The 18,968-nt window shown below is 40.3% G+C and overlaps 1 protein-coding gene across 4 annotated transcripts in view; it reads left to right on the forward strand.

Moving 5' to 3' along the window:
* Positions 1-18,968, forward strand: part of Mtmr10 (myotubularin related protein 10) — a 42,086-nt gene that overhangs the window by 19,721 nt on the left and 3,397 nt on the right. For 2 of the 4 annotated variants that reach the window (XM_004852649.4, XM_087188274.1), the window contains exons 6-15: positions 530-620; positions 5,176-5,362; positions 7,454-7,541; positions 7,626-7,714; positions 9,759-9,889; positions 10,945-11,014; positions 11,621-11,691; positions 12,692-12,861; positions 13,685-13,855; positions 18,642-18,824. In XM_004852649.4, coding sequence (XP_004852706.2) covers positions 530-620; positions 5,176-5,362; positions 7,454-7,541; positions 7,626-7,714; positions 9,759-9,889; positions 10,945-11,014; positions 11,621-11,691; positions 12,692-12,861; positions 13,685-13,855; positions 18,642-18,824 — 1,251 coding nt within the window. Of the gene's footprint in view, positions 1-529; positions 621-2,415; positions 2,580-5,175; positions 5,363-7,453; positions 7,542-7,625; positions 7,715-9,758; positions 9,890-10,944; positions 11,015-11,620; positions 11,692-12,691; positions 12,862-13,684; positions 13,856-18,641; positions 18,825-18,968 lie in introns of those variants that run through there. The other 2 variants (XM_087188275.1, XM_087188276.1) reach the window with 2 other exon arrangements.

The following is an 18,968-nucleotide window of genomic DNA, read 5'->3' on the forward strand; positions in this document are numbered from 1 at the left end:
TTTTTGCTATACTTTTCAATGCCACCCATGTATGTATTTCTGGTAATTTTTGCAGTTATGACTTCTCTATTAAGTTTAGATTTTTTAATCTATGACCTCATTAAAACAGTAACATACCATGCTTTATATTGAGCTTTTATAGTCCATCAAATTGAAACTTCTTTCCTGTCCTATTTATTTATTTATTTATTTTTTGAGTGGATATGTTGTCACTGCTTTCTTGGAGAATGCTTCTTTTGCTTTAAAGTTTCATTTATTGGAGTAAAATTACTTCCCAGTCAAAATTCAACTCAGCACATGTACTCTGAATACTTCCATGTACTAACTGAAGATTTAACAATGTCTTGGGCAACAGCAGTGAATGAGATACCTGGCCTAAGGATCTCTTTCACATTCTAGGTCAGGGGAAGACCATGTGAATGGTATCTAAAATCACTGCCCCAGGATGATGCCCCAGGTGATTGAGGCCTTACTGTGCATTTCATTGAAGTGTGTTAAAATCAAATTCTAAATGTAGAATTTTTCCTAGGTATGCCTTGCAATAGCTCATTATTCCCAGCCAACAGACCTCCAGCTACTCTTTGCATTTGAATATGTTGGGAAAAAATACCACAATTCAGGTAAATATGAAAATACTAAATATCATGACTAACTTTATTATAAATTTTATTCTTATATTTGCCAAAAACCTCAAGTGTGTAAGTTTTAATGATAGCAGAGTTATTAGCTTCATAACTGTTAGGGAAGTAAGCAGTATACACTAAAAGAGCCAATGTTGTCAGATTATTTCTTGAAAAGTGACCAGGAAAAACCTATAAGCAGCTGTACATACAGACTTATAAGAGGGATGTCGAATATTTTACTGGCTTATATTATACCGCACTTTTAATTGGGAAGTTTTGATCAAAATAATCTTAACTTTAAAAAAAACTAGTGGGAAAGTAAAAGAATCATTGAAAAGCATAAACTTTTCTGACAAGGTATGATTTCATACAAAAATGAAAGGATTAAAAACTTTTAGTTGAATTAATTAAGACTGTCAAAATTCTGACTTTCTAAATAAAATTAATGAAAGGCAGGTGAGCATTTGTACACTGGACATACACATTCTAGCCAGTTTTGTGAAGGTAAAGTAGTTTTATCCACATATATGTCAACATGACATCACAAGGGGAATCTAGATGATTCTGTAATTCCATATATTTTGTTTGTATCCAGAGTAATTTTAATAGTCCATGTTTCAGAATTCATAAAAGGATAGAGAAACTAAAGAAGCCATATCTCCCGTTAGCCCCTTATACGTTAGTGACTGCACATCCACTAGCTGACTGAAGTATGTGTGTTCTCTCACTATTGGATGAAGAAAAGTAAATCAGTGTGTGTTTACAATGAAAGATCTGTTCATCCCAGCATGGTCTGGGGCTTACAAACTATTAATAGTACTAGCATTTTATATTTGTTGTCTTAAAACATATAGTAATAATTTAAATGACCCATATATAAGGCATATTCCAGTATTAGTATGTTATAAATACATTAAACTGTCGTAGTACGTAGTATCCACAGATGCATGTAGTATATTTTTATTATTTTAGATGATACTAAACAACACCATAGAGATGATATATGAGAATAATGTCTGCAGAACAGCTTTTATCTTGTTCTGTATGGAATTGGATAACAGAAGTATTTGTAACTTCTCTTACCAAAATGTATATTAATTATAACTTAGACTGAGTAGCAGACATTTTTTAAAGTTTCTTTCTTAATATACAGTGAAATTACCTCTTGTCTAAAGATAGAGCATTGGCAGTTCTGCACTTAGGTAAATGTTCCCTTGGGCCATCATCATCAGGCTACAGAATGGTGCTCATCCAGGTAATCTTCAGTAAGACCCTCGCCCAGAGCTGCAAAAAAGTAGGCTTAAATGAAAGTTTCAAGAGATACAAGAATTGTAGGAAATAGTCTTTGATTCCTGCCTCAGTTTTTTGATGGTATAGCCCAGTGCTTTAGGCTGTGTTTTCCTAATAAAAATAATTCGGTCCCATATACAGATCCATGACTTATGCAGGAATGTAATGAGTGGGATTCAGCAAATACAGCTGGTAACTTGATGCCTGCTTAAGTTACTTTTCACCTTTTCCTTTACTCATTTCTTGTGGGCATCTCTGGTATATAATATTTTAGTTTATCAACCCATAGCTCTTCTACCACTGGGTTTCCTGTGAACCAGTTCTTCTTATTTCTTTATACTACTTAATAAAATTTGATGATTAATTCTTAAAATATTTAGGAACTTTTTGTATTATATCCTTCAGACTTCTCCTTTAGCACATACTTCACAAACACTGGCCAAAGTTTTGTTCAGTTTCTTCGTAGGGTAACATCCTTTAATATCCTTCCATGCTGTTACAGAAGCATAAACTGCATCTTTAAGATCAAAGGAAGCCTGAAATTTCCACACACTGCAGTCAGAATTCATTAATTTGTGAGTGAAAGATGCCCAATAATCCACTCTTGAACTTCTGGATGACACCTTGATTCATTGGCTGGATTAAAGAAGTCCTTTATGCAGGCAGGTAGGTGACAAAGCTCTTTCCACAAATAAGATCAGAAGGTCCTGTAGTGATCTAGGAAAAGAATCTCTCCCTTCAGCATTCTGAAGTTTTCTTTCCTATCCAGCATCACATGAGTAAATGCCATCTCTGAAAGGCTCTGTGGCTGTGCACATACCTCTGAATATCCTGACCTGCAGGAAGGTGTGCAGCACCGACAGGCCTCGTCACATGGCTCCACACAAGTACCACAGGAAGGACCAGTATAAGCAACAATGGCTCTGCTGCTATTCTTTTAACATCAAAGAAATCAACTATAACGACTCTGTTCATCAGGCAGAGTAATATTGGGCAGATAATATCAAGAGCAGATTCATATTTGTTATAAAATTGATAAGATGTCAGCTTATGCTTCTGAACAAAAAAATTAAAAACCTCATGAAGTTATTCTGCAGGCTCAGTGTCAGCAACTCCACATCATGACAGATATGCTTACAAGTTCTGGGATGTAATCTCGAGTTTAATGTCACTTCTCATCAGAAAATTACATTTTCAGTGGACTTTTTTTTTTTTTTTCTTTTTTAGTAACATAGGTCTTGGCATTGGATTTTCCTTTAAATGCAAGCTTATTAGCATTGTAATTACTAATAAGCTCTGTTAGAATCACTGGTTAATTCCAGTGCCACTCAAAAGATAAAATTCAGAATTCCTAACACTGTACATAAAACCCTTCATAATCTAGAATAGCACAGCATGGTGATAGAGGTGTTCCCTCCTCTATGCCGTCCAGCAGGGTAGCTGCCAGCCACATGTGGAATTAAGCATTTGAAATATGGTTAGCACAGCTGAGAGGCTTTTTATTTTAATTTAATTTTCATTTTAGTTTATATTTAGGCACAAGTGGCTGGGAAGTTTACATTTTGCTAAGCACAGGTCTCAAGTCTAGGCCACATCTGATTTTCCAGCCTCAGTTCTGCTGCTTCTTGCATCCTTAATGTTGTAACTGTATTTAATTACTTGACAATTTGCAGTTTGTCGTGTTTTTTATAAATGTTCTTCTCTGCCCAGAATGCCTACTTCTTCCTCACTAGCTACCTGGCACATTCCATAGGACTGTTCAAATGTGGTCAGGTCCTGAAGCATTTCCTGGCCCAGCCCTCTCTCTTAGCAAAAGTTTGGGGTTTCCTCTTCTGTGTTGTCTTTACACGCAGACATCTAGTGCACATGACTCTTCACTTTACTTCTTGCTGTCTTGTTAGTGCTTTCAAAGTAGATGAAATTTTACTCATCTTTCTGCTCTCAGACTTTAGCACATCATATATTCTCAGAAAAGACCCATCTTATACCAGGAGTGAAAAATTATTTGTGGAATGGACATGGACCATTCATGGGACAGCTGAGGGTTTTGAATGGCTACAGGGAAGAATTGGAATTGGGAATAATGGTAAACAAAGTTATGTGAGGATCTTTAAGGTTAAGAGAAGCCATTTAGGTTCAGTTGATTCCATTGGAAAATGAGCATGATTAAAAGTCTGAGGCAAGGGCTAGCATCTTTTTCAGGGCAGTGTGTCTTACGCCAAGTTGCTGACAGGTTCGAGTGCACCAGAACATCTGGCCAGGGATGTTGGCATGGAAGTTTGCCGCCATTACAACTTACGGCTGTCTGACAGTGGGCCAGGAAGGACTGTGCCTTTGTCACCCCGGGACAGATCTGGCAAATTTGGGGAATAATTTTCTCCAGCCATTTTGCAGGGTCTCCAGGCTGTGGCCATGCACCCATTAGTGTGATAGCAGTGCTTCTTTCTTAGGGAAGGCTCTCTGCTAAGGAATTCTGGTCTGGGCCCACTATGCCAAATTGCCATTCAGGGCCAGCATTCTAGCAGGGTGCACACAGTGTTGTGATCTTTCTCAAGGAAACCAAGAATTTTCTACGGAGCAGATAAGTGAGAAGTTGGTATTGGAAAAATGAAAGAGTCAGAGGGCTTGAGAACAAAGATAATTATTGGATGCATTCATTTTTCCAGGCAAAATATGTGGAGAAAATAAACAAATGACATGTATTTACACTCCAGTTTGGGAAGGTCAGGAGTAGTTTCCGTAGAACAGTAGGGATGGAGGACGATTAGAAAATGAAGAGCAAACATTTCAGGCTTTCCTCATTATATGGAAAGGTGGTCAGTAAAAGGAAGGAAGAAGAATTTGTGGCACAGTAGCTAGAGTGGACCAGCGTGATCAAGTGCACTTTTCTTTCCTTTTTTTGGGGGGGGGGGGTACTAGGGATCAAAATCAGGACCTTGGCTTGTGAGGCAGGCATGGCACCACTGAGCTAAATCCCCAGCCCACTCAAACGCACTTCTAAAAAAGGTTGATTTGCTTATTTATGTTTGAAAGCAGATGAGATAGAGCCTGTAAAAGGGCAGGGAAATCAAAGGTAAGGACAAGACTAGATGAGTTATTTTTAAATGGAAAGGGTAAGGAGATTCTTGGAGAGACTTGAAAGATGAAGCAGGGAGGAGCTGCCACATCAGAGTATGTGTGACTGAAGGTACAGAAAGGGCAGAGCTAACGCTGACTAAAATGTGACTCCACCCCTAAGTTAACTGTATTGCCTTTCCTACAGCCAACAAAATTAATGGGGTATCCTCAGAAGGTGGAGGAAGAGGAGGGATTGGAGCTGGCAGCGGCACCACCAGCCAGAAAACTCCACTATTTGAAACTTACTCAGATTGGGACAGAGAAATCAAGAGGACAGGTGCTTCCGGGTGGAGAGTTTGTTCTATTAATGAGGGATACATGATATCCACTTGGTGAGTCCAGTTTTAACAATGTTATATTTATGAGGACGTGACTGCTCTCTGAAGGCTGCCACTGATGATAACTGTCCCGTTAGGGTTAATAAAATTTGTGATGATGCTTTAATGGATGTTTTAAAAAAATATAATTACAATATCAATATCCATTGAAAGAAGTTGACAGTAATTCCTTACTATTATCAGGAATCTAATCAGTGTTCATTTACATTTTATCTTGTAACACTCTTAAAATTAGTTTTTTGTGATCAAGATCCTGAAAAATTTTATGTTGAATTTGCTTCATATGTCGCCTTAGGCCTCTTAATCTACAGTGATCTCTTCCCACCTTCGTATACTTAGCATTTATTTGCAGACAGAACCAGGTCATTTGTTCTATAGACTTTTCCACATTCTCGGTGTTGCTGGTTTTATCCCTGCAATATCCTCTAACGTGTTCTTCTGCCTCCTGTATTTCCTGTAAATTTTAGTTAACTCTGGAGGCATAAATGAATCCAGGTTCACTGTTTTTGGCAAGAATGTTTCCTTAGGTGGTGATGCCTGTGCCTCCTGGTGTATTGCATTAGTTTCCAGCTGGCTCACTTTCTATGTCTCTTCCCCTCCACTCTCACCTCTTGCTTCTAGGTTGACTCATTTGGTTTGTCAGTGTGTCTGTCTCTGTCTCTGTCTCTGTCTGTCTGTCTCTCATTCTTATTACGGTGCTGACTGACCAGTAGGCTTGGGGCTGTCACCCTAATCCATTCAGTACAAATTTCACTTTTTTTTTCTTTGTTTTGGTACCAAGGATCAAACTCAGGACCTTGGGCTTGCGAGGCAGGTGCAGTGCCACTGAGCTAAATCCCTGGCCAAATTTCACTTTTTATATCATGGTTTCAGGAGCCAAAAATAGTTTTCACTGGGAGTGAGGATAATTGACCAGAAGTGTTATTTTATTAAGGATTTTTATTGTCATATTCTGTCATTTTTTCTATCAAGTTCTTCTCTCTCTAGATCTTTGTTACCCTGAAATATAGTTTATATAAGAAAGACAGTATAAATCTTTACATTTAGTTTTTATTTTTCTATTTTTTTGGTACCAGAAATCAAACTCAGGACCTCGTACTTACTAGGCAGGTACTGTGCCACTGAGCTACATCCCCAGCCTACATTTACTTTTTAAAAAAATTATTATTCATTAAGTTTATTCGTACATTTTAGGTATACAGTATGATAACATTCATCATTACATTTACTCTTACCAGTTTTCAAAATAGTGAGCAGGTTCCATAAAGTCCTTCAAAAGTGACCAGAAATTTGTTTTTACATTTGTCTAATATTTAGTACTGGTGAAGTTTTTAGAATCCTGTAAGATCATTGAAGTCCTCATTCATTCATGCAGATAATCAGCATTTTAAGAAGAAAAAAGCAGGGGGCACTCCCCTGTTACTAGCAGTTAATTCTGTATTAGGAACTTCTGAGGGTACAGACCTGGGGGTGGTGCCCTGGAGCATGTACCTTGTCTCTTGTGCTTCCCCTTGAGGTTGACATACATGGCCAGCATGCTCTGAGGTGTGTGTGCTAAGAAGGTGCGACTGGGCTTAGCTCAGCCTGCCTTGGTCACCTGCCAGGCTGAATGGAGGAAAGAAGAGAAGAGCATGTGTTGAGGTGCATTGAGTGGATCAGTGTCCTGCAGTCTCACTGTGCCTTGAAGGGATGGGAAGGATAGAAGAGATAAGGGAGCTGAAGCTTCTTGGTAGATTTATGGGGTTCAGTTTTGTTTTGTTTGCCTGGAATATGTTTAGCCACAGCCTGTGAAGAGAACAAAGGTTGGATATGTTTTCTAGAGACTGTACGTTTGATTAATAGTCATTCTGAGAAATATTTAAAGATTTTTTTTCCTCATGTTATAAATTTTAATTTTGTGAGAAATGACCACATCACACCTGTTATAGACAGAAACATCCAGGATCATTAGTGCTGGGCAGTATAGCTACCAAGTAAGGTGCATACTGAGTGGAGATAAATGTGTTTAAGTATATATGGTGTCTATAGAGTATACTAGGCCTCCCTTGAGCAAAGACCTCATAAGTTTGATCTCTTTCCCTCCAGCCTTCCAGAATACTTTGTAGTGCCAAGTTCTTTAGCAGACCAAGATCTGAAGAGCTTTTCTCATTCTTTTGTTGGAAGAAGGATGCCAGTAAGTGATTATTGTTGGATGTGTTCATTGATGCTGATGTCCACGTTTCTAACTAGCTAAGTAAGGGTTCTGCCTCTTGCCTAGCTCTGGTGCTGGAACCACTCAAATGGCAGTGCTCTCGTGCGAATGGCGCTCATCAAGGACGTGCTGCAGCAGAGGAGAATTGACCAGAGGTAACTAAGAAATGTTTCACTTTAGACAGCTGCACTTGCCATGAGTATAGTAAGTACACTATTGAGTCATAGTAAATATAATTTATGACTTGGTTTATAAAGCACTTGCAGACCTCACACTGCTGCCGTCTTATAGTAACATTGCCTTTTACATACTCTGAAAGTGCAGAGGTAAGCATCTGAGGCACTTTGGGAAAAGCCAGACTTTCCCTTCACCTTAGTGTGAGGTTCGAGCCCCCGCAAACACATTTGCAGCATCTGTAAAGTCCTCAGAAACCCCCATGTCACTGAGGTAGGAAGCCTTTCTCAGTCATGCTCACAGCGGCAGGTGTACTGACAGTCACTCTTACGTATGCTGTGTTGGCCCCAGTGCCGTTTCTGTCCACTGTCCTGCTGCCCCCTTCCTTGCTAGCACTCTGTTATCCCTGCAGCCCTGTCCCCTTCCCTCTGGACGTCACTTAGAGTCTAAGGCCACTTTCTCCACCTGTTCTGTGTTCCCTTCCTGCAGGCGCTTGCTCGAGGTAGTGCCTTTAGTGACCAGCACATTTATATGTCTAAAACCAAACTCAAGGATGTGGCCACCAGGCCTCGCCCAGCCTGCTCTCAGTACTGAGGGTCGGCCTTGTCACTTGTCTCTTTCCATCTCTTCCTCAGTCCTCATCAGATCCTGTCACTTCACTTTACACAAATCTTACAAGCCCACGCTTTTCCACCCCAACTTTACCTGTGTGTGTGTCATGGGTGTCTCATTTCTTCTCGTCCCCAGCCTCCTGGGTATTCTCTGATTTTTCGCTCTCCTGACATTTTCCAGTGCTTTTCCCTCCTCCTGGCCTGTTGTCTTACTGCTCCTTCCTGAGCACCTTCCACCCCACCCACTTGGTACTCATACCTCCTTCATATTGTAGTTCCCTTAAACTACGTCTTCCCCCTGCCTGCCTGGTGAGATTAGGACTCAAAATTCTGCTTTCTCTAGAGCCCTCTAACTTTTCTTCACACTTGTTTCTGTTTAGATGTGTGTGTGTGTTTGTGTGTGTGTGAGTGTGTGATTATTGCCTTTCTCTCTAGACTGTCGGCCCCGTGACATTGCTGTGTCTTTGTTGCAGACGCTCTATGGTTTGCCCCAGGTAGTACCTCATATTTATAAACTACTTGTTGAATGAATGAGGAAAAAATGAACAGATCTGAAAAAATAGGTCTAGAGAGCCTTAGAAATATCATAGTCCATTATGGGAACAAGCAGATCTTGGGTATTTTCCACAGCACCATAACTAAGAAAGCAGCATTTGCTGAAGCAAGTAACGGCCATGTGACCTTTACCTGATCTTTCAGTTTTCCAACATACATGGCTGCAGTTCACACAAGTCCCTATTTTATCTTAATCGTATTGGGTGAATATAAATGTTACATTAATCACATGAGAACTAGCTGTTCTGTCATTTTCTAGCCTTTGTTCTTACTGGCATGTGCTGATTATGTACTCAGGAATTTTGCCATTGGAAGGATACAACACTGTTGAATAGCCAGTGGCTATTTAAATTATTTTACTTAACTACAAATTATTGTAATGCCTTGTGTTTTTAGCAGTCCTATAAATAGGGCAGTTTTTCTTTGTTGTCTGACTTCATTCCCCACACCTTTTCCCCTTGGGCCTGTCTTCTAGCCCATGGATTTCTCAAGGATTTTCTTACAGCCACACTTGTTTCCATCGCAGGGCCTCTGCAGCAGCTGCCTCTCTGTCTAGAACACTTTCCCTCAGGTCCTGTGTCAGTCCCATTGTTTGTGTTTCAGCTCCAGTGTTGTCTTCCCAGAGGAGCCCATTCTGCCTGGGAGTAGTCTGCAGTGACTTGATTGAATCATCCTTCCCACAGCCCACCGTGTTCTCCTTTGCTTTACACCTTCCAGAGTGTAACCTCCATGAAGGCAGAGCTCTAACGTGCCCCCTTGGTCTCTGTTCTGGGCTCTCAGAATAGTGCTTTGGCTTACAGTGAGTGCTGACTAAATGTTTGTTGAATGAATAGTGACTGAAGTGTTTTGTTTTTGTTAGGATTTGTAATGCAATAACTAAAAGTCATCCACAGAGAAATGATGTTTACAAGTTGGATTTGGAGAAGACTTTGCCTAATATTCAAGAAATACAGGCGGCATTTGTAAAGCTTAAGCAACTATGTGTTAATGGTAATTTCATTTTTATTTATATATATAGTGAAAGGGGCATAAAGAATTGTATGATAGCCATCAGGAGAAGTGCTGTTCCTTAAAAATACTGAAATTGTATATTTAAGGTGACACTCATTGAAATATTTGTTCAACTTTTATCATATGAGAAGGTCAGAACCTCTAGCAAATGAAGTTTTAATTGCTTTTTGTTTTAGAGAGAAAGAAATGAACCTGTTAAAGTCTCCAAATTATGAAAGATATAGTAGTATCTTAACAGTATTGCCTAACAGCGACCTAAGATTTTTAATTCATAGGGTGTGTTTTTGAGATCAGCGACCACATGGGTCTCAAACAGAACTGTATTATATCTGCAGCCGCAGAGTTTTGATCTATGTATTTGAACAGACTCTTAGGTGGCTGTGATGTGCCACATGAAAACATCTTACATCTTCGGCATAAAGGTAGAGCTCCTGCACCACCTGGCAGTTAGGAGAGGTCGTCTTGCAGTAGGTCTTGAACAACAGGCGACTGGCTGGAAGGAGAGCTCTGAGGGGCAGGGGCAGGGTGTCTAGAAAAACACAATGCCTTGACTGTGTTCTTCACCCTGGTGTCCTCTCACTCCTAAGTGTGCAGCCCCCAGGACCATGTGTGCAGAGAGCTGGCACTGGCAGCAGGGAAGGCCAGGGCTTGCAGTGAAGAAGGTGTGCGGTGGGGTCTGGGTGGCCCTTCATGCTAGGTGGGAGAGCCAGAATCAAGGGCCAGGAAGACAGAATCATGAGCTCTCAGAAAACAGGGTTGGTGGGACTTTGTGAGGTTTCCCTGAAAGAGCCAGAGACCAGATAGGAGCACTGGGGAGTGCTTTGTTTAGCTCTGTTGTAGAAGCATAACCTGTCTTCTTAGCTGTTTACTCTGTGTTATTAATGTGGAAGTGCATGATTCTTCCTTAAGGCCAACTTTTAAATATTAGAAACTATGCTGTATCTTTTAGCTTATAGGGATCATGTTAATTTAAGCTTAATAGCCTAAAATTGTATGATATGTACATGTATATATAGTTACCATTTATATTACAGAGCCTTTTGAAGAAACTGAAGAGAAATGGCTATCTTCACTGGAAAATACTCGGTGGTTAGAATATGTCAGGTTTGTCAACTTCCTTTTTTTTTCTTTAACATTTTGAATAATTCTAGACTCACACAATGTACGAAAATAGTTCAGCCAGGTAATTTTCACCCAACCTCCTTCAGTGGCAGCATCTGACATAACTAGAATAGAGCATCAAAACCAGGAAATTGACACTGGTACACTCTATGTATTTTATCAGTTCATACATGCCCTTGTGTGTGCATGTGCTGAGCACATGTGTAGTTCCATGCAGTTTTATCAGAACCTGTACCATTGTCGAGATACAGAACTGTGCCATGTCACAGGGCTTTCTCTTGCTGCCCACTCTGCACCCCATCGCTATCCCCTCGCAGCCACAGTCATCGTCATCTCTGTAATTTTATCATTTTACAGTTACATAAGTCAAGCCCTGTCTTTTTATAAAGGGTTGGTGAATTGACCTCCTGATACAAAAATCACAAAATGTACTCTATTGAAAAATCATAAATACCAAGGAAATTCATAAAGATTGAAAATACAAATGCATACAGTGAAAGATGAGTTTTGCTTAATTTCAAGTACTTTTAAAATGCATTTGTGGTGACAATTTTATTTTTAATAGTATTTTTCCCTTTCTCTTTTCAGGGCATTCCTTAAACATTCAGCAGAAGTTGTGTACATGCTAGAAAGCAAACATCTATCTGTAGTGCTACAAGGTAATTAAAATAATTCCTCAAAACACTTTGACTATCCTGCCAGCCAACCTTGGGGTCTGGTTGTCCACATTCAAGTAAATTACATCAGTTTTAGCTGTGTCTTTGTACTCAGTATTGTCAGATACACTACAAATTTTGCACATTAGTGAACATAGTGGAAAGATTGCAGGTAGAGTAGGAAGAAGTCTGATTTTTAGGAATGAATGTAGAATTGTCAGGTGCTTTTTTGGTATCTGATGAGACAGATGGTCGTGTTGTTGTTGGCCTTTATTAATATGGTGTGGTTACTTTGTCAAAACAAACCTTGCATTTGTGATTTGTGGGATAAATCCTTGGATTTCTGGAGTAATTTGTTTTATTAATACAGCATTTTCTTAATGATTTGTACATCTATAATCATATAAAAGATATCAGTTCACCGTTTTCTCATTCTTTCTCCAGCTTCGTTATCAATTCTGCCCTCATTGAAAAGCACAAGAGCTTCAAGAGACAGGAAGGAAAGGTTTCCACTTTTTCAGATAATAATGGAGAGAAGCCCATTCTCCCCCATTCACCTCTGAGCCATTGTCATGGAGTCCTCAGTAGGAAGATTATATTATACTTAGGGTCCTCGACAAGAGAGTGGTAGAATGGGGTCTATCAAAAATGTGAGGGATAGGGCCGGGGATGTAGCTCAGTGGCCCGTGCCTGCCTCGCAAGCACAAGGCCCTGAGTTTGATCCCTGGTACCACAATAAAACAAAAACAAAAACAAAAAAAACTCCAAAAAATGTGAGGGATGGGCTGCTACTATCTGGCAAATATCCATGTATAAGGCCATCTCCTACTAAACAATAATTTAGTTTACATAAAAGTCTTAAATATATATATATAAAAGTTGGTGGGGTCCAGTAAAATTTCCTTTCAGGGGCTGTCTTGAAGGTAGCCTAGGTGCAGGATACTGAATTGTCGAAACTTCAAGATGTTTCATTGTCATAATTTTCTTTCCGTTTTCTTGACAGAGGAGGAGGGAAGAGACTTGAGCTGTCTTGTAGCTTCTCTTGTTCAGGTGATGCTGGATGCGTATTTCAGGACAATTACTGGATTTCAGAGTCTGATACAGAAGGAGTGGGTCATGGCAGGATATCAGTTCCTAGACAGATGCAACCATTTAAAGAAATCAGAGAAAGAGGTAACGTGTCTTAATGCCTTATTAGCAGTCTTCAAGTGTACATAAGATGAAATTTGTGTCATATAAAGAGACAAGGGGACTTTTAAAAAATAATGCATTTATTGCATCTTAGCTTCCTTAGTCTAAGGCTGATGTATTAGAATCCAAATTGTTGTACTTACAAAGATTGTCACAACTATATAGGTAAAAGTTTTAAAAAGTTACCTATTCGATTTGCCTGAGTTAGAAGCTACCTGAAGAATTCTGCATTAATTCTTATGCAAAGCAGATAAGCACCTGAGATGTTTTGAAGTAACTCTTTTGGAATATTTTAAATATCCCTTAAAACTGAGACACATGGGTTCAGAACAGAGTTTGAGAGGGCTGTTTTTGCAACAGCTGTACTGGTTCCTGCTTTGGATCCGTTGTTCAGCCATGAAAGACTCTGCTGCATCTTACCGCCAGGCAGCCTGGTCAGTTTTCACAGGAGTGTTTCCCACTACCATTTGTCTTGTGTAGCACACCTGAAAAAGCTGTCTGCAGTTACTGGAGGATACACCAGTGGCCTAGAGGCTGATGCCACACCATTTTCTGAAGCTTAAAAACATTTTCTGGATGCTGAGCCTACAGGGTCAACCAGAAGTTAATTATAGAATTGGGTTGTTTTATGTTCTGCAGAACTATTTCCAGGAATAAAAACACATATGTTGCTTTTCTCCATTCATACAGCAACAACCTGCTTGTGTTGTGGCTTTGCAAGTAAGAGGTGTTATATGATATTTAAGGTATGTTCAATCTATTCAACTTGAGTCCAGCGAGCCCACTGTCTCTCTGTATTTGCCAGTCTCCCTTATTTTTGCTCTTCTTGGATGCTACGTGGCAGCTGTTAGAACAATACCCAGCAGCCTTTGAGTTCTCCGAGACCTACTTAACAGTGCTGTATGACAGTACTCGGATCTCATTGTTCGGCACCTTCCTGTTCAACTCTCCTCACCAGCGGGTGAAACAAAGCACAGTAAGTGGCTGTGGCTGCTTTTATTTATTTATTTATTTATTCATTTAAACAATTGAAGTACAACTAACTGCATATTTAAAATATGTAATTTTGTTACCATTTCAAGAATAATTTCTGAATCAGTTTTAACAACAAAAAATGTCTTTTTCATTTTTATGAACATTTTACATGTTTTTCTCCATAAATTATAAGTTTAAGGGTATAAATTATTTTAACCACTTAAATGGCATGCTTGTATATTTATATTTTCACATTTGTCTTATTGTTTAATAAAAATGACCCTATTTGAGGACATTTGTTTCCCAGCTCAATAAAATTTGTACAAAGCAAGATTATTTTTCTTCAAGAGTTGTAGAGCAGGAAGTTCAGAGGTGGCGGTCGACCCCGCGCTAGGCTGAGATTCTCTGCAGGTGCTCGCTTACCACATCCTCTCCGTCTCTTGTGTAAGTTCTTTCACCTGTGTGTGGATGAGCAACGGGAGGAGCCTAGAAATGCTGCCGAGACCATGGAGAGAAACTAAAGGGCAGCTCGTGCAGGGCTTGAGGGACACTGAGACCAGGGCCATCAGCACAGGGAGCTCTGTGGTCTTCAGCCTTGGCGTGAAGGCCTGGCCGAGGTTGTGTGATTGGGTCCAAGAAGGGATCCTGAATTCTGGCCCCGGCCCAGAAACACGGTGGGCTACTGCCCTCTCCGAAGTCAGCCTGTGAGCCTAGGTTCCACATCTCTCTAAGTGAAGCCTCTGGTCTCATTGTGCAAGATGGAACTATCTTGTGAATTGTGATGCAGTCTGAAAATTATCACAAATGTAAATTACTCTGAAATGTAGGCGTGAGAGACAAAATGCACTATTCAGGCTATTGTAGTAGGAAAAATTTCATGAATGAGGAGTGTCCCAAAGAAAAGCACCCATTCTGGAGTTTGAGTGTAGAGGCAGAAATGGGGTCAGCAAGGGAGCATGGGAGCTGGTTCCAGAACACAGGAGGCTGGAGAAATACTCGGCATTGCTGCTTTGGGAGGCCAGGGCTCAGGGAAACTCAGCTCTCTCAGACAGCTTTTAGACTGAATAGTTGGGTAAGGAAATTGTTGTGAAGTACATTTTAAACTTCTCTAAAGCGTTCATCTCTTTCAAACTGCAGGAGACCAGTGATAGGCCCAGACTCTGAAGGTCTAGATGATGTATTTGTTCCTAAAATGCAAGGTTTCCAGTTACTCATCTTCATTTTTTTGCACTGTCATCATTGCTGTACCTCTCTTTCCTGTGGGCTCTTTTCCTGGGCTGTGCTTGTCTCCTTCGCCTCTCTCCAGGCTCTTCCTGCACTGCTCCATGTGCACACACACACACACACACACACACACACACACACTCTCTGAGCCTGCAGAAGGAAGAAAAGACTAAGAAGCCACAGCCTCATTTGACCAAAGTGTCTGTTGAGAGAGACATCAGCTTTGGGTCCTGATGACATGGTAGTGCTCTGGGTGGACACCTGAGCAGAGACCTTTATGGCTCCCAGAGACACCCACACTCACTTTTGCTTCTTGGCTGGGTTCTGGATGTGCTGAGAGATGCTGCCAAATAGATTTCTGTTCAGGAATAAAAGATAACAGATATTCAAAAGTACTACATTTGCTTTCCATCTCGTGCACTAGAGCTGTATCTGTCTACTTCAGACACTATTTGACAGATACTAACGTGAATCCCACCTTAATGTCCTCTCCAGTAGGGACTGGCCTGCCCACTGTCCCCTCTGCGTACACACATGCTGTAAACCAAAGGGAGTTCTTTTGTTCTCCATGCTGAGGCTGCCTTAGATGTTAGTAGTCAGATGTTAGTGTTACTGTTTGTGGAAGATTTGATGTTCCTTGGAGATAAATGTTTTTAGTTTTACATTTTTTAAAAGGTGACAGGTAGAGCCGGGGATTTAGCTCAGTGGTTCCACCACCTGCTTCGCAAGCGCAAGGTCCCGAGTTCAATCCCCAGTACCAAAAAACAACAACAAAAAACCCTGCCATCTTTTTTTTTTTTTTTGTATTAAATTCTTTTATTGGTACATTGTAGGTATACAACACAATTACATTTCTCATTGGGAATTGTACCTTTACGTAATGCATCTTGGTTCTTATTTTTTCCCCATTCCTAACCCTCCCTTCACCCCCTCCACCCTTCCCTATTTACAAAGACTTTATTTCCATTTTTTCCATTTCTCAGCATTTTTTCCTTTCCCTTCTTTCCTTTCCCCTGTGCCTCCCACTACCCCTACCCCTTTGGACCTTTTATTCCTATTTTACATTATCGATTATTCATTCTAATAATTGGTACATTTTAGGTATACAATATAATGACATTCATCATTGGAAATTTGCACCTTTGCATAGTCTCTCTTGGTTCTTATTTTTCACCCTTCCCCAGCCCTCCCTTCAACTCCTCCATTCCTCCCTATTTACAAAAATTTTGTTCCTATTTTTCCATTTTCTCACATTAATCCCATTCCCTTCTATCCTTTCCCCTAGCCCTCCCACTTCCTTCCCCTTTGCCCCTTTTCTTCCTATTTCACATTACCTGTTATACATTTAGTCCTTATTTACACTTTCGGTTTCTCACACCAGAGAAACTATTCAGCATTTACACATCTGTGTCCTATTTATTTCACTTAAGAGTATCGCCTCAATGTGCATCCACTTAGCTATAAATGTCTCTAATTTCTCATTTTTTATAGCTGAGTAGTACTCCATTTTATAAAAAAACATTTTCTTTATCCAGTCTCCAGTTAATGGGCATTTGGGCTGTTTCCAAGTTTTAGCCATTACAAACTGCGCTGCTATGAACATGGGTGCACATATATCACTGTGGTATGATTCTTTTAATTCTTTGGGGAAGATCCCCAGCAGTGGAATAGCGGGGTCAAATGGGATTTCCAGTCCTAGTTCTTTGAGGTATCTCCATACTGATTTCCACAGTGCTTGCACCAGTCTACACTCCCACCAGCAGTGGAGCAGGGTTCCTCTTTTCCCACAGCCCCGCCAGCTTGTGTTATTGGTTGATTTCATGATAGCAGCCATTCTTTCTGGAGTGAAGTGGAATCTCAACGTTGTTTTCATTTGCATCTCTCGAATGACCAGTGACGTTGAACATTTTTTCATGTATTTATTTGCTATTTCTACTTCTTTGTGTGAGAAATGTCTGTTCATTTCAGATGCCCATTTTTGGATTGGGTCTTTAAATTTGGGAGGTCTGATCTTTTTAAGTTCTTTATAGATTCGAGATAATAGACCTTTGTCTGAGGAAGAGCAGGTGAAGATTTTTTCCCACATTGTGGATTGTCTCTTCACACTGCTGGTGGTTTCTCTTGCTGTGCAGAAGCTTTTTAATAAGAAGAGGTCCCATTTGTTGATTGTTTGTGCTAGTTAACGGCCAACTGAGGTTTTGTTCATAAAATCTTTTCCTATACCGATGTCTTCGAGGGTTCTACCTAACCTCTGTTCCAACTGGTTCAGAGTTTCTATTTTAATATTTAGATCTTTAATCCATTTTGATTTTAGATTAGTGCATGGTGAGAGATACAGGTCTAGTTTTAATCTTTGGCAAGTTGAAGCCCAATTTTTCCAGCACCATTTATTAAAGAGGCTATCTTTCCTCCAGTGAGGGTGTTTGGCTCCTTTGTCGAAGATGAGATGCCTGCCATCTTTTTTGTTTGTTTGTTTGTTTTGTTTCCAGCGATCAAACTCAGGACCTTGTGCTTGCGAGGCAGGCAGTGGAACCACTGGGCTAAATCCCCAGCCTGGTGGCAGATTTTTATATACTTTGCTAAGGAACATTAAACGGGTTGAGGTTTATGTTTTACTAGATTTTAGATGTTAGTCCTTTAAAGATCAGTTATTTTCATTCATCTTTGATGAACTCCCAACTAAGAAAAAAGTTAAGTATATTTGGTGCTTAATGAATTTTTCTTAACTTGAAATGAAAGTTTTGTAAAACTTTCAAAATAGCCTCTCCTGTTCCATGGCTTACCTATTTCTCGATGATTCCCATCCGTCGTTGTGGGAGGCACACCCCTGGCTGTGACACAACCAGTGCCTCCTGACTGTTTTATTTTTTTTTCTTAGTAACATTTATTCTTTGCTTCTTTTCTCTCTCATTTTCAAAGAAATTCTTGGCTTTTTGAGGAAAATTTGGAAAAGACTAAAAGATACAGAATAGAAAACAAGGGCGATCATTTGGTACCATCCAGAGACTACTTGGGGACATTTCCTTTAGGGAAACATTCTGTATAAATTTGATATGGTCTGCTTTTGTCACTGCTAAGAGAGTCCTTTCTGCACATCACTAAAGGTGACTGCTGCGTCTGAATTGGTCCCAGAGCTGCCTCCTGGAGGAGCACTGTGTCATCCTCATAGTGAGGCCTTGGGTTGTTGCCTTGATCTGCTGTGTGGGAATCCAGAGTGGGGCTTCAGTACATCCTGAGACTGTACAGCATGACATTAGTGAAGCTTTCCTCCCAGTGACACCTTCCCTGTCTAGAGGATACAGCTTCCTTGGTCCAGAGGCAGAGAACTGGCTGCAGAGCCCACCGCATGCCTGCTCACAGGGCATCCAGCGAACCTCTGGGCTCGAGCATTGACACACTCCTGGCTCCAGGAGAGATAATTCTGCCCTAGTGGGTTTTGAGTACCCTTGCTCAGAAGGTTTCACCTGCATGGTGATGAAAAGCTCATCAAAAGGAAGGAGCCCACAGGAGAAAGTCTCTAGCTGTGCATCTTTTTACACATGTGCAAATATTTTATTTTGCAGGAATTTGCTATAAGTAAAAATATCCAGTTGGGTGACGAAAAGGGCTTAAAATTCCCCTCAGTGTGGGACTGGTCTCTTCAGTTCACGGCAAAAGACCGCACCCTTTTTCACAACCCCTTCTACGTTGGAAAGAGCATGCCCTGTGTGCAGAATGGCTCTGTGAAGTCTTTTAAGCGGACAAAGGTAAATCACAACAGTGCACTAACAGTACAAACCTTATGTTGGCTCACACGCAAGCACACACATAAGGACAAAAAATATTAAAAATAAAGCCACACCCTACAGTAGCACTGTTAATCCAGCATTTTGAGGGATTATTCCTTCTTT

The sequence above is a fragment of the Heterocephalus glaber genome, unplaced genomic scaffold (assembly GCF_053883595.1).
Source record: "Heterocephalus glaber isolate CG9 unplaced genomic scaffold, H.glaber_assembly_v1.0 deba00001531, whole genome shotgun sequence".
Taxonomy (NCBI): domain Eukaryota; kingdom Metazoa; phylum Chordata; class Mammalia; order Rodentia; family Bathyergidae; genus Heterocephalus; species Heterocephalus glaber.